A 16,190-nucleotide genomic window follows, 5' to 3' on the forward strand; every position below is an offset into this window, starting at 1 on the left:
CTGCCGGTACATTAATGTCAAACACATGCCTAGGAACCTTTTTCAAGCATTAGTTTCAGTCGTGTCCGACCAGAGACAACACCGCTTCCTTTTCCGGACCGTGATATTCAAGATGAAAGCCACGTCGAAGTCCTGCGCACCAACTTGACTAATTCATTCAATTCAAGGTAAGTCAGCTAAAATAAAAAAATATGTACCGTCTTATTGTGTACTTGTGTTGCTAACACGATGAGATAGAGTTTCTATGATGAGTATTTTTGAAGCTCTATGACGATTTTGGTTTGTAGCGCTATCGCTACAGCCGGCATCATCGGAAAAGCACCTCCCCCCTCCCCCGCCACCCCGCAAACGTAAATGCGTTGTTTGTCGAAGGTTTGCAACACTCGCACGCGTTTTATCTATAAACTATCACTCTCGTTATCATCTGTAAACATTACAAAAGTAATGTGTTGCATAAAAAAGGGCATTTGTGGTTACTATTTTTCTGTAGAACAAATAAATGAACGCATCCTTTATATGCAACGGTGCACACGGGTGCCTCCATGTCGTTCCACTTTTAGACACGTTTTATTCAGACATTGCCACACTTGTTGTCATCTGTAGACATAATAAACATAACGTGTTGCATAAACAATGTCATTGCTATTGATTTATTTTTCTTATTTCTATATAATGAAAAATGAACACAGCATGAGCTGATAACTACCAAACAGAAGCAAATGTATGTATGTTGATGGTTTTCAACACATTTTGTTTTGAAATTATAACAGTAATTTCTTTACCTTATTTTTCTGCAGAAATACAAATGAATGCAGCAGCTTTTTACGCAAAGCTAGCACACCGTGCCAAACCACCTCCTGTTGAGAGTGCTCTCAGTGAGAGTGAGGGCAGCAATGAGGAGTACAATCCTAATAAAGCAAGTGAAGGTGAGTTTGTGTCAAGTTTGAGCTTGTTTGACATCTATGGATGTAACTACGTGAACACACTGAAAAGATAAAAATGTTTGGTGTTTCCTAAAGTGATTTATTATTTTCTGCACCAGGTGATGAAAGCAGCAGCAATGACTCTACAGTGGACATTAGCAGCAGTGAGGAAGATGATGATGATCCGCCTCATCCACCTCCAACCACCAGTGCTGCACCTGCAAGACCTTCAAGAGCTACATCAAGGGCAGATCGAGCCTAAAGCAATATATCCAAAAAAAAGCCATACAAATTGGGATACAAGATTTTTGTACTGTGCGACACAAGAGGTCTGGTGCACTCATTTGACATATTCACAGGGAAAATAGATCCGGTACCAGGCCAACCAGACATAGGAGCCAGTGGTAACATTGTGCTCAAGCTTGCACAAGTCATTCATCCTGCTGTTCTTTGATAACTGGTTCTCATCTGTAGATCTGTTTGTTGCTCTTGCAAAAAAGGGCATACCTGCACTTGGGACCGTGCAGCACAATCGCCTGCGTGGGTGCTGTTTCAGTGCAGACTCATAGATGAAGAAGAAGCGAAGAGGGACATTTGAAGAGCAAGAGGCTCTTGTGGACAATGTCTGCATAAGAGCAGTCAAATGGTTTGACAATAGAGGGGTGATTGTTGCCAGCACATTTGCCAGTGCCCTGTCTGTTATGATAAAAATCATCTTTTATTTATTTATCTACATCATATGTCTTCTAGTCTGATTAAAAATGTGATGTACATCTGTGTTTAAACAAAAACAATAATTGTTTTTCAGAATTTCACAAGCAGTGAAAAAAGATGTTGCGATAAAAGTGTGTTCAGACCTGAGATGGGTATGTGCCTTTTTTGCCATTTGTTTTCCTTTATTGCCTGTTGTCGCTAATCGGCATCATACCTAAATGTATGACTATTTTATGGGCTATATTCAAATTAACACTTTCAATTTAATTTAGCATCTATTTGAAAGTAAAAACACACCCCAATTATTTTTTTTATTATTGGAAAAAAATTTAGGCATTAAGGGGTTAACGTGGAGCCTATCAAATGCAGCTCAAAAAGACAAAAACACCACACAAATCTAGCGAGCATGGTTTAGTGTACTACTTTTCTCAACAGACTCGCGACTACCTATTACGACATACTATCAAACTTACAGTAATTTAAAACACGGGTAGCTACGAGGCAAGCAAAAGCTGAGCTGCGGTCGCGTGACGGCAATGAAGGGGGCAAAGAACTGTCACTATAAGGAGGCTTCATGGCAGCGATATTTACCTCATATGTGCACAGAAAAAAGAATATTTAGTATGATCACCATAATACTGATTTGCAATGAAACGGTATATACATGTCCATTTTTTCCAAGTGTTTTATTTTTTTTTTCGTGTCAGGTGTTGGTTGGTTTGACAAATTATTTCAATCCGTCCATCATGAAGTCGCAATATGTCTACATTTTTCTTAACAGACTAATGAGAGTAGAAAGGCGATATCGTAAAGAGCAAACAATTATTTCTCGTCAGCATTTGACGATCTGAGATGCGGGGACGACAGGGGAGCTGACCGGATTATTTTATTTATTAATACCAGTGCAAAAATTCAATACGATCACCATAATACTGATTTGCAATGAAACTGTATATACATGTCAATTTTTTCCGAGTGTTTTATTTTATTTTTTTTTTCGTGTCAGAGCGTGTCGGTTGGTTTGACAAATTATGTCAATCAGTCCATCATGCGCTACTCAAGCGCCCCAAAACAACGCACGCGGACATGGGAGATGTCGCAATATGTCTACATTTTTCTTAACAGACTAATGAGGGTAGAAAGGCGACATCGTAAAGAGCAAGCAATCATTTCTCGTCAGCATTTGACGATTTGAGATGCGGGGACGACAGGGGAGATGACCGGATTATTTTATTTATTAATACCAGTGCAAAAATTCAATACGATCATCTTAATACTGATTTGCAATTAAACTGGCAAATATTAAAATGTAGTATTGTCTTTATTTCAGAGCAGCACATTCGACAACTAGCTATTTACACTTATAGTTTTAACAATAGTGACTAAAAATAATAGTGATGAGCATAAAAACAAAAATACAACAGAGCGAGAGGTAAATATGATGTGTTGGTCGTTCCATATTTTGAAATTTCTATTTATTTTTATTTTCGTGACAGCAAGCATTGTAAATGTGATCAAGAACATGCTAAAGAAAGTCCGTGCGCCCCCGACCCCAACCCCCCGCTCCCCCCACAAAAGGAAAATGTTTAACCGTGACTTGAGCCCATAGAACTAGGACAGACGACGCGGAAGTTCTCCCTCGCTTTTGCTGCAGCGGGAGGGAGACGAGGCTGTCTGTGAAAGCAGAATGATATTGCCTGTCACTCATTACTGAAACTACGACGAGCGGTCAATGAGGAGCCTGTGTGCACGAGAGAGGGGGGACCAAGAAAGTCACTTCCCGTTCAGTTATACTGCGAAGCGGTCTTTGGTGATTCGTTCGGCAACGTCACTTCCCGTTCACTAACCGAATGATTCATTTGGGCGGGGAGGGAGATGAGGGGGGCGGACGATTCGTTGAACGATTCGTTTGAACGAATCTTTTTACTGAACGATCCGGAATGGATTCGTTTACTCAAGTGAACGACAGATCCCGACAATACTTCCAACTTTTACCCAACGCAGAGAAGATATATCAATTGGTAGCACTACGCACAGTCATGGGTGCACTTCCCATCATGCACTTGGGCAGAAGTTAAATGCCTGAATTATCATTTACTGAAAGCGCATACAAATCCACTAGATGGCAATATTTAGTCACAATATACAAAGTCACATCTGGCTTTTAAGAATTACAAGTCTTTCTGTGGATCCCTCTCACAGAAAGAATGTTAATAATGTAAATGCCATCTTGAGGATTTATTGTCATAATAAACAAATACAGTGTACTAATGTACTGTATGTTGAATGTATATATTCGTCCGAGTTTTATTCATTTTTTTCTTAATGCATTGCCAAAATGTTTATGATCGGGAAAAAATATCGGGAATTATTGGAATTGAATCGGGAGCAAAAAAAAGGCAATCGAATTGGGAAATATCGGGATCGGCAGATACTCAAACTAAAACGATCGGGATCGGATCGGGAGCAAAAAAACATGATCGGAACAACCCTAGAGTAACCCACCTATCCACATCCCATTTAAGCTCATTATTGTTACCTGTTAACCCCACAGTCGGTCATAATTAGACTGCTACCACGGGCAAGACCAGAGAGCTTTCAAAAGACCATAGAAATAAATGTTGCTCCACAAAGCTGGAAAAGGCTATGGGACAATTGGAAAGCAGTTTGGTGAGAATAAATCAAAAGTTGCAGCAATTGTTAGAAAATGGAAAAGGCTAAACGTGATTGATAATCTACCTCGGACTGGGGCTCCATGTCAAATCTCTCCTCGTGGTGCATCACTCATGGTGAGAAAAGTGAGGGCTCAGCCTAGAACTACACGACAGGAGCTAGTCAGTGACCTGAAGAGAGCTGGATGCACAGTTTCAAAGGCTACTGTCAGCGGAACACTACGGTGCAATGGTTTAAAGAGCATACGACAGGAGAAAAAAAGTCTTAAATAGCATTTTTATGTGAATTAGAATCATATTTTGAGACGATTCGACTATATACAACAATTTAGCAAAGCGCAGATGACGAGAAATTAGTCTTTGAATCTGCCGGTTAGCCACGCCTACCGTTATAGGGCTCGAGCGTCCCCAACAGGTGGATGACGTCAGCGGGAGACTGGGCTCATCGGTTTTACTATTCAGCCCATTGAGGGGGAATTATTCAGAACGAGGAAAACGCGACGAAGAGAGCCGCAAAATGTCATTGTTTCAGTCTCTCTACTCCAATATTTTTACAGGATATTCTTTTTATCCAAGTATTTTTCCATAATAGCTAAATAAATGGCTTGAGAAGGACCAGTCAGTCCGTCGAGGGGGAAGTATTCACAACGAGGAAAACGCGACGAAGAGAGCTGCAAAATGTCATTGTTTCTGTCTCTTTACTTCAATATTTTTACAGGATATTCTTTTTATCTAAGTATTTTCCCGAATTGCTAAATAAATGGCATGGTCATAACAAATAACAGTCTTGTGCTAAATGGAATATGAAATCATAAAAATGCACTTATTCAGGACGACATGGCAAAATTACTCCATAATGGTCAAAACTGTCGACTTCACCTTTACTGCCGCACCTCCCGAACGATATTTTATGACACCTAAATCGGACGTATGTCATTTCCCTTCCCCGGCTTCGGAGAATGTAAACAAACCAAGAGGCGTGACAGCTAGCCGACATGCTAACCCAAACCGAGTGATGTTTCAAAGTCTTCGAAGCGGAAAATCACACATAACTAGCCCGGATTATTTGACATGACGACTGGGTTGTTGATTGTCTTCGTGGACCAGCAAACCGCCCGGCGGAGAGCAATTTGCAGCTCGTTCCCCGGAGGAGGGCGGCTGCAGTTGTTGTGCAGCTAACGTGCAGCTAATGTGCATGAGGAGAGCTTTTTACATGCCTATCAATGATCAAACGTAAGTAGTCCTTTATTTAAAGAAAGTTTGTAGTGTTTACTTTGTAATCGCTGTATTCGTATTTGACATAATACAAAACAAGATGTTTACTCACTTCCTCGTAAGTCCAATGGTCCCACAGTAGTCGGGCTTGTTTTGGCCAATATCCACGGTGAATGGGAACCTTTTGAAACTCCAAAAAGGCGCACACGCCTCTCCCTCATACAGCAAGATTTTTCTGTAGCCGTTTGGCTGGCGTGATGCGAAAAATAAACGTATTAATCTGCAAAATCAGCTGAATCCTTAGTCCTCATACACAACAGTACGGCTGGAAAGTGAACACGTCACAGCGCCCTCCTCAATGGAAGACCGAAGGTGGACGTCACTCATTTTCATGGCGCGGAATTAAAAAAACTAAATAAATATAGCGATCGCTTTCACACACATCCAAGCAGTCCATATCATTCAGGAGCATAAAATACCGCGTGTATTATGAAATAAACATGCTTTTTCGTGTCACATGCACTTTAAAATCATGCATTGCTCAGAAGGTTCCCCTGTTGAAGCCTGTACATGTGAAGGCCCGTCTGAAGTTTGCCCCGGACCATCTGAATGATGCAGAAGGGTCATAGGAGAAAGTCATGTTGTCAAATGACACCAAAGTTTTTGTTGCAAACTTTATTCGTCGTGTGTGTAAGAAAAAGAAGGATGAGTACAATCCCAAGAACACCATCCCCACTGTGAAGTATGGGGGTGAAAACCTCATGCTTTGGGGCTGCTTTTTTGGCAAACAGGACAGGGCAACTGTACTGTATAAAGCAGAGAATGAATGGTGAAATGTATTGACAGATTCTGAGCCACAACCTCCTCCCCTCAGTCAGAGACTTGAAGAGGAGTCGTGGCTGGATCTTCCAACATGACAATGATCCGTCATCATCCGCCAGTCTCCAGACCTCAATTTGAATGGAGCTGAAAGTTTCTCAATGACAGCCCCGAATCCTGACAGATCTAGAAAAGATTTGTATGCAGAAATGGGCCAAAATCCCTGTTTCCATATGTGAAAACCTGGTGAAGACCTACAGAAAGCGTCTCACCTCTGTAATTACAAACAAAGGCTTCTGCACTAAATATTAGCACTGATTTCCTTAGGAGTACAAATACTTATGAACCGTGGTAAATTACAAATTATTGAAAATTCATACAATGTGAGTTCTGGATTTTTTTTTTTTTTAGATCATGTCTCTATGAGTGGAAATGCATCTATGATTGAAGTTTCATACCTCTACCTATTTTCTAAGTGGTTGAACTTGCAAAATCACAAAGGGTACAAATACTTCTACTCCTCACTGTATTTTTTCTTTGCAATTATTGAATTTGAAACTGAGTATACAGATAGTCACTCACATCCCTTGTCAAATATCAGGTTTAGGTACAGTGTATCACAAAAGTGAGTACACCCGTCACACTTCTGCAGATATTTAAGTATATGTTTTCATGGGACAACACTGACAAAATGACACTTTGAGAAAATGAAAAGTAGTCTGTGTGCAGCTTATCGAATAAAGTTAATTTATTTCCCTCTCCAAATAACTAAAAAATATAGCCATTAATATCTAAACCTCTGGCAACAAAAGTGAGTACACCCCTTAGTAAAAACGTACATTCCTAAATATCCAAAATGAGTACTGCTTGTTATTTTCCCTCCAAAATGTCATGTGACTCATTACAGGAGTGCTGTCAGCATTGCTGTAGAGATTGAAGAGGTGGGGGGGTCAACCAGACCATACGGCGCACTCCACATCAAATTGGTGTGCATGGCTGTCACCCCAGGAGGAAGCCTCTTCTGAAGACGGTACACAAGAAAGCCCGCAAACAATTTGCTGAAGACATGTCAACAAAGCACATGGATTACTGGAACCATGTCCTATGGTCTGATGAGACGGGCGGGCCTTCTTGTGTACCGTCTTCACAAGAGGCTTCCTCCTGGGGTGACAGCCATGCACAACAATTGATGTGGCGTGCGCCGTATGGTCTGAGCATTAACAGGCTGACCCCCCACCTCTTCAATCTCTACAGCAATGCTGACAGCACTCCTGTAATGAGTCACATGACATTTTGGAAGGAAAATGACAAGCAGTACTCAATTTGGACATTTAGGGATGTACGTTTTTTTCAAAGGGGTGTACTCACTTTTGTTACCAGGGGTTTAGATATTAATGGCTATATTTTGAGTTATTTTGAGGGAAAATAAATTAACTCTATGACTCTATTATATAAGCTGCACACAGACTACCTTTCATCGTGTCAAATTGTCATTTTGTCAGTGTTGTCCCATGAAAAGATACTCTTAAATACAGTGCTGCTCAAAAGTTTGTGAACCCCCTCAACATTTTGGAATTTTCTATTATTTCAACCTGATTTCCTAATCAATCAATTCAGTAGTTTTTTTTTGTTTTTTTAACAGTTGTGTTGTCGAGACTAAATTAAAAAGAGTTTTCATCAACTGATGTAGGTGCAAAATTGAACTGTTTGGTCACAACCAAAACCGCCATGTCTGGCGAAAAGTCAACACTGCATACCACCAAAAGAACCTTCTCCCAACAGTGAAGCATGGAGGTGGGAATGTCAAGATCTGGGCTTGCTTTTCATCCTCAGGACCTGGACAACTCCACATAGTCCAGGGAATCATGAATTCTGAGGAATATTGTCAAATCCTAGAACATAACCTGACGCCATCTGTTTTGAAGTTAAAGCTTGGCAGAAGGTGGATCATGCAACATGATAATGATCCAAAGCATTCCAGCAATACAACCAAGGAATGGCTGAAAAAGAAGAAGATTCGTGTTCTGGACTGGCCCAGTCAAAGTCCTGACCTAAATCCCATTGAAATGCTGTGGCGGGACCTGAAGCGAGCAGTTCATGCCAGACGCCCATCAAACCTCTCTCAACTGACTGCGTTCTGCAAGGAAGAATGGGCAAAAATCCCCCAAAGTAGATGTGAGAGGCTGATTAGTCACTACAGAAACCGTTTGGTTGAGGTAATCTCTGCAAAAGGAGGCGCAATATCCTATTAACTGAAGGGGTTCACATACTTTTGCACACATGATATCTGAGTTTTTCTTAAATCAACCACTTTTGTTAAATAAAGAATGACAATATAACTATTTCTTTTGTTTCAGTCCATTATTTGGAATGTCAGTATTGTGGATTTGGGTATAACTTAACATTTAATAAGGTTATTTTAGTTTTTTTTACAAAAAATCTGACCATCGCTGTGGGGTTCACAAACTTTCGAGCAGCACTGTATCTGCAGAAATGTGAGGGGTGTACTCACTTTTGTGATACACTGTATCTAAGAAATGAGCCCAAGGTAAAGCTTTTCATAACATCCCACGATTAACATGACAATACAATCAGAAATAAATACCCGTTACTTAAAAAAAAAAAAGAGAGACATTTGATAAGAATCATGTGGGAGTGACACATTTTTTTCTGAAAGATCTTATCCTAAAAGATGCCGTTTTGTGGTCTTAATTTCAGAAATACAAGGAAGAATGAAAACGTGAGGGAGCGGCCCTACATAAAGAAACCACCAAATGCTTTCATGTTGTTTGCAAATAAGTACAGAGAGGTTGTCACCATGCAGTTGGAGAAGAGAGACAGCGCGTCTGTTCATGTGGCCCTTGGAAAAATTGTAGGTTTTGCACTGTACACGACCCAAAATTCAAGGCCTGACACATAGCTGATACCACACAAAGGCATTATGCTCATAATAGTACAATTAGTACTGTTAGTATAGTGTTGTCTACATTGGAAAGTTAGTTTCTTTATACAAGGATATGATTTGTAAACAACATGTGTATTTTATTGTGTTTACAGTGGAAGTTGCTACCACAGGCGGACAGGGACAAGTATCATGAAGAAGCTGATGCGCAGAAACGACGTCATGCTCAGCTGTATCCTCGATGGTCCACCTGTGAGAACTATGTAAGTTCTTGATTATTTATGTACACTATAATGAATTCAATTTTTGCCTTTATTGGGACAAATGAGAGTACTTAGTAAAATTATGGGTTTTCTTCCCAGGGGAAGCGCAGGAAGCGGCGAAAAAGTAAAATTCACGCCAATGTTACAAGTAAGTCACCATCAGAGCTACACAGACTGCATTCAATCTTTCTAGGTTTATCTAATCATCTATTGGTGTTCGCTCATAGACTTCACCATCAGTTGACTAGACAGCTCCTACAGACATTGTGCCACGCCTTCCCATAGGGGGCGACCCAGGCAAAGTGTTGAGGTGGCTTTCATTGTGATAAACTCAAACACGATGCGTTCAAACGCCGGATTTAGGTAGAAAAGGACGAAAGTTTTATTGCATACAAGCAGGCAGGAGTGTCTCAAGAGTGATTTGGTCGAGGAATCAAGGTGATTATTATATAAAATAGCACCATGCATGCACTTTAAAACGTGAAAAAAAAAATGAATGGGAAAAAAATCGCGTAACTTTAGCTTGAAATATTGGCGAAAAATGAATGATAACAGCCCGTCAATTTGCTTTTACCCAAGAATCCAGACTGTTTTATGTTCATATCTATGGAAATTCTGGGATTTACGCATTTATTTATGAGAATTTTCAATTTAAAAAGCTCTTTGTTTTGTGACACAGCCACGTTGGGTTACAGAACACCATAACTTTAGCTTGAATAGCTTGAAATATATACATAAAATGAATGATAACTGCCCGATTTTTTGCTTGAAATATTTACGTAAAATGAATGATAACCTCCCGTTTTTTTTTTTGTTTTGAACCAAGAATCTGGACTGTTTTATGTTCATATCTATAGCAATTCCAGGATGTACGCATTTATTTATCGGAATTTTCAACTTAAAAAGCTCTGTCTTGTGATGGCCGCCATGTTATATCCATACACAATAGCGTACCTTTATATTCAAATGATCAGGTAATTTTACGCCAATTGCTCGTTTTTTGGCAAAAAAAAAAAAAATTTTGTAATTTAGACATTTCTGCGTCCATACAAATTTTTTTTTTTTGCATTTTACGTGTTTTATTTGATGCAACATTTCAATCTAAAAATGACGAGGGCCAGAAGCCTGCAAGACGTGCTGGGGCAAAAGTAACATCGGAATTAAACCTAAATATGTTGTGATTTTATATAGAAAAATGGAAATTTTGCTTTTGTTGAGTAAAAAATTAAGATGATTCTGCATGCTTTCCTCAGGTACTAAGTTTCTCAGGTAAAAATTGAGTGATTTATCAGCTGTTTAAAACTTGCACTAAATTAAAAAAAAAAAACAAGTCACTATTTCGGGCAAAAACTTTGTAGGGTCCTCAGAAAAAAAATTTAATAGGACAGTATGCAGCATGTAGCGAACCATAGACTTCACTATCAGTTGACGGGAAACTGGGCGCGGGGCCTCTCTGTAGGGAGCCTATTTTCAAAACTTAAAATTCCAATATTTTCAAAACCAAAGCCGCTAGCGACCTAAAACCAAAACAGGCATCTCCCTTAGGTATATATGAGTCTCCTTAAGTAGCGACATCAAAAAATTCAAAGTCGTTCCTGAACAAAATCCCATTCAATTATTTTTTTGCACAAGAATAACAAAACTTTAAAAAAAATTTGGCTATAAAATTCTCAAATTTTAAGCTGGATGCACAAAAAAAAATCACCAAATGCAGACATAATCACCTATATTTTCAGGATTAATAGCAAAATTGAGCATGTTTAACAAATGTTTTGCCCAAAATAGCAACTTTTTTTTCCCTCAAGTTTTCAACAGCTAATAAATCATTCAATATTCACATTAGAAACTTAATACTTGAGGAGAGCATGCAGAGCCATCTTAATTTTACTCAACAAAAGCAAAATGTGCATTTTTGTTATATGCAATCACAACTTATTTAGGTTGAATTCCGTTATTGCGTAGAGATACAAAATCCAACATGGCGGCCATCACAAAACAAAGCGCTTTTTAAATTGAAAATTCTTGTAAATAAATGCTAAAATCGCGGAATTTCTATAGATATGAACGTTCATTTTACAAATATTTCAAGTGAAAGTTATTGTGTAATTCAACATGGTGGCGGTCACGAATCAAAGAGCTTTTTAAATTGAAAATTCTTGTAAATAAATGCTTAAATCGCGGAATTTCTCTATATATGAACGTAAAATAGTCTAGAGTCATGGTTAAAAGCAAAAAAAAAAAGAGCAGTTAGGCATTTAATTTTTTTCCCATTCATTTCATTGTATTTACAACATTTCAAAGTGCATGCATGGTGCAAAAAGTATAATAATTACCTTGAATGCTCGACCAAATAACTCTTGAGACACACCGGCCTGCTTGTACAGTGGTATGAAAAAGTATCTGAACCTTTTGGAAATCTCACATTTCTACATAAAATCACCATAAAATGTGATCTGATCTTTGTCAAAATCACACAGATGAAATATCTGTCTGCTTTAACTAAAACCAACCAAACATTTATAGGTTTTCATATTTTAATGAGGATAGTATGCAAACAATGACAGAAAGGGGAAAAGTAAGTAAGCGAACTATCACATTCAATATTTTGCCCCCCCACCTCCTGGCAGCAATAACTTCAACCAGACGCTTCCTGTAGCTGCAGATCAGTCTGACACATCCATCAGGACTAATCTTGGCCCATTCTTTTCTACAAAACTGCGTTTGTTCAGTCAGATTCCTGGGATGTCTGGCATGAATCGCTGTCTTTTGGTCATGGCACAGCATCTCAATGGGGTTCAAGTCTGCACTTTGACTTGGCCACTCCAGAACGTGTATTTTATTCTTCTGAAACCATTCTGAAGTTGATTTACTTCTGTGTTTTGGATTATTGCCTTGTTGCAGCATCCATCCTCTTTTTGGCTTCAACTGTCTGACAGACAGCCTCAGGTTTTCCCGTAAAACCTTTGAATTCATTCTTCAATTAATGATTGCAAGATGTCCAGGTCCTGAGGTAGCAAAACAGCCCCAAATCGTGATGCTCCCACCACTATGCTTCATGGTAGGGATGAGGTGTTGATGTTGGTGAGCTGTTCCATTTTTCCTCCACACATGACGTTGTGTGTTATTCCCAAACAATTCAACTATGGTTTCAACTGTCCAAGAAATATTTTGCCAGACCTTCTGTAGCGCGCCCAAGAGCCTTTTTGCGAACATTAAACGATTAACAATGTTTTCTTAGACAGCAGTGGTTCCTCCATGGAGTCCTCCTATGAACAGCATTCTTGGCCATAGTTTTACATATAGTTGATGTGTGCAAAAAGATATTGGACTGTGCCAGAGATTTCTGTAAGTCTTTAGCAGACACTCTAGGGTTCTTTTTTTACCTCTGAGTATTCTGTGCTGAACTCTTGGCATCATCTTTGGTGGACAGCCACTCCTTGGAAGAGAAGCAACAGTGCCAAATTCTCTCCATTTCTAGACAACTTCTCTGACTGTCGATTGATGAACATCCAGACTTTTAGAGATGGTTTTGTATAAATCAGCTTTATATAAATCAACAATCTTTGATCGCAGGTCTTCAGACAGCTCTTTTGACCGAGCCATGATGCACATCAGACAATGCTTCTCATCAAGACAATTCTTACCAGGTGTGTGTTTTATAGTGGGCAGTGCAGCTTTAAACCACTTATCAGTGATCAGGCACACACCTGACTTAAATTGTTTGGTAAAAATTGGTTTCATTTGCTCTTTAAGTCTCCTGAGGCAGAGGGTTCACTTATTTTTCCTCCTTCTGTCATTGTTTGCATGCTATCCTCATTAAAATATGAAAACCTATAAATATTCAGGTGGTTTTAGTTGAAGCAGACACTGTTTTTCCATCTGTGCGATTTTGACAAAGATCAGATCACATTTGATGGTGATTTTATGCAGAAATGTGAGAAACTCCAAAAGTTTGAGATTCTTTTTTTCATACCACTGTATGCAATAAATTCTTTGTCCTATTTCTACCTAAATCCAGCATTAGAACGCAACGTGTGTTTGAGTTTATCTCAGTGAAAACCAACTCAACATTCTGCCTGGGTCGGCCCCTTAAGGGAAGGTGTCGCACAATGTCTATGGCAGCTGTCTTGTCAACTGATGGTGGAGTCTATGGACTAATAGTCCGGAAAATATGGTACTGACTTATCATTTTTAAAATGACAATAAAGCTTGTTGTTTGCTTGATCTCTTAGCAGAAGACACACCAGATCCACTTCCTCATGCCAGTAGTATGTGCCTCTCTGCAGTCCAGAAAGATATTACAGTGTCTGAAGAAATGGACTCATCTTCAGAAGCAATGCATTACAACTCCCTGCCTCCTTCTGCGCTGGATTCCGAAGAGTCCGTGGAAGCACTGATTGAAGAAAAATCATTCATGCAGATGCCGTGTGTCCAAAATGAACTCTCAATTACTACTGATGGACAGACTCAGGGAGGAGGTCTTGAGATCGACCACGCACTGAATCTCCTAGATTGTATGCTTCTTTCGCCTGCTTCTCAAATTGAGCTGCAGAGCGTTGAAGATGGGTTCCAGTTGTTTCTGGGGCATATCGAGCCTCAGGGGCTCCCATTACAGACAGAGGCCGATGAGTATACCAAGCCTCTGAGTTTAGGGGAATCACAGCAGCTAATCATCAAGCTTTTTGAAAGTCCTGGAAATTTAAAGGTGGAAACGCAGCTGGACCGGGCTATGCAGGGTCACACAGTATCAGCAGGCCCGTCGAAGCCTCTAAATAAACCGATCCAGTTGCCACCTGATCATAACGAGACAGCATTTCCCATTGCCGAGAGAGGGCATTCTAAGGAAGAGATTCAACCTTGCCTCATTGCACACTGCCAGACATTGGTTGCAGGTTTGATTGAGGATGACGGAGTCAATGAAGCACAACTGGAACCCTCCTCCAATGCACTGACCGTACATAGTCAGAAAGTAATGCAGGTGTGCAATCCTCCTACTGTCCATAATCAAACAACTGAATCTTCCAAATCATTAATCCAAGACATAGAAATCCCACTACCATCAGAGGATTTGGAGACTTCCAGCAGAAGTCAGAGTCAGAAATTAGTGACTGTTCAGTCTGTAAGTAAGGAAAATGTCTCTCCGAATGTTGAGACCTTATCCGCTTCAACAGAGTCACAAGATAGAGACGTCCTACAGTGTCTCAGTTTTGGTGATGAGCTACAATTTTAGTTCATTGGTGTACTCCTGCTGGAGCGTCCTAACATAATGTCAGGTTGGAATTTCAAGGGACTTTTGAGGTCACTCTTCCAATACTTGTATCAAAATACTAAACAGGGCAATCACAATCACTTGTTCTGCATATTGGTAAACTACCAGAGTAAAGCAGACAGTTGGTTAGTCCGAAGTGGTTACTACTGTTTGGATATTAGAATAGATTTTTTTTCCTGTCTTCTCAAGTTGCAAACATTCAAAACCGGTGTATTCTGATTTGAGAAAGACAGAATATATTGTGATAATACTGGTTTTATTACAGAATCCTTGTCTATTTAAACAAATGTCAAATGGTATTTATATACAGTCTATCTTGTATGTATGTACTACGTTTGTGCTGCAATGTGAGAATGATAAATGAGAATTATCTTGACTGTGTGTTATTAGTCTGTATATGATCAATTTTGTGTATATATCTTGGTATACTATGTATATACTCAACTTTCATTTAGCTACTTTGTAACAATGAAGATATATGTACAAGTGGAATCAAACTGGTCAAATAAAACTCATTGTAGCTGTCGCTGTGAAATGGTTTTCTTTTCTTTTGTAGAATTCACTTTATAAAATTGATACAGTGCTGGCCAAAAGTATTGGCAACCCTGCAATTCTGTCAGATAATGCTTGATTTCTCCCAAAAACTAATTGCAATTACGAATGCTTTGGTTGTAATATCTTTATTTTGCTTGCAAACACAAAACACAAAAGAGAATGAAAAAAAAAAAATGAAATCATTATCATTTTACACAAAACTCCAAAAATGGGCCGGACAAAAGTATTGGCACCCTCAGCCTAATACTTGGTAGCACAACCTTTAGAGAAAATAACTGCAAACAACAACTTCCGATATCCATCAATGAGTTTCTTACAATGCTCTGCTGGAATTTTAGACCATTCTTCTTTGGCCATCTGCTCCAGGTCTCTGAGATTTGAAGGGTTCCTTCTCCGAACTGACATTTTCAGATCTCTCCACAGGTGTGCTTTGGGATTCAGGTCTGGACTCACTGCAGGCCACTTTAAGGCCGAGGTATGCTTCCACGGCAGACCTGCGCCGTCAAGGAAGACCCGATTTACGACCCACCGCCTTAGCTTCTCTTGTTCCTTCACAATTTTCTGACTTCGAGTCATGTCGACGCCGGTGACGTGGTGGAAATGGACTGTGATTGGTCTTCTCAGACTTGTTGTTTCCGGTTCAGCGTGAAATCACTGCCATTTTCCAACATTATTTTGCTACACGCAAAAATGGACTAAGCTGACGAGAGTATCAGCGAAGAGCAAGTACGACAACTTCTATAATGTCTCGTCAAGATATTCTAAGGATAGCCATATGGTAAGCAATTCGTGGGAGGAGATTGATGAAAATACTGGGCTGGAGGTCAGCCAACGTTTGAATAAAAAAAAAGGAAGAAC

General features: G+C 39.6%; 1 protein-coding gene across 5 annotated transcripts in view; it reads left to right on the plus strand.

Moving 5' to 3' along the window:
* LOC130908980 (transcription factor 7-like 1-A) overlaps nucleotides 1–15,271 on the plus strand; it is a 32,147-nt gene extending 16,876 nt beyond the window's left edge. For 4 of the 5 annotated variants that reach the window (XM_057824975.1, XM_057824977.1, XM_057824978.1 and 1 more), the window contains 4 exons: nucleotides 9,062–9,215; nucleotides 9,401–9,508; nucleotides 9,608–9,656; nucleotides 13,741–15,271. In XM_057824975.1, the coding sequence (XP_057680958.1) occupies nucleotides 9,062–9,215; nucleotides 9,401–9,508; nucleotides 9,608–9,656; nucleotides 13,741–14,738 (1,309 nt within the window). In that variant the 3' untranslated portion in view covers nucleotides 14,739–15,271. The remainder of the gene's footprint in view (nucleotides 1–9,061; nucleotides 9,216–9,400; nucleotides 9,509–9,607; nucleotides 9,657–13,740) is intronic. The other variant, XM_057824976.1, reaches the window with a different exon arrangement.
* The last annotated feature ends 919 nt before the right edge of the window (nucleotides 15,272–16,190 follow it).

Source organism: Corythoichthys intestinalis, chromosome 20, assembly GCF_030265065.1.
Source record: "Corythoichthys intestinalis isolate RoL2023-P3 chromosome 20, ASM3026506v1, whole genome shotgun sequence".
In the NCBI taxonomy this organism is placed as follows: Eukaryota; Metazoa; Chordata; class Actinopteri; order Syngnathiformes; family Syngnathidae; genus Corythoichthys; species Corythoichthys intestinalis.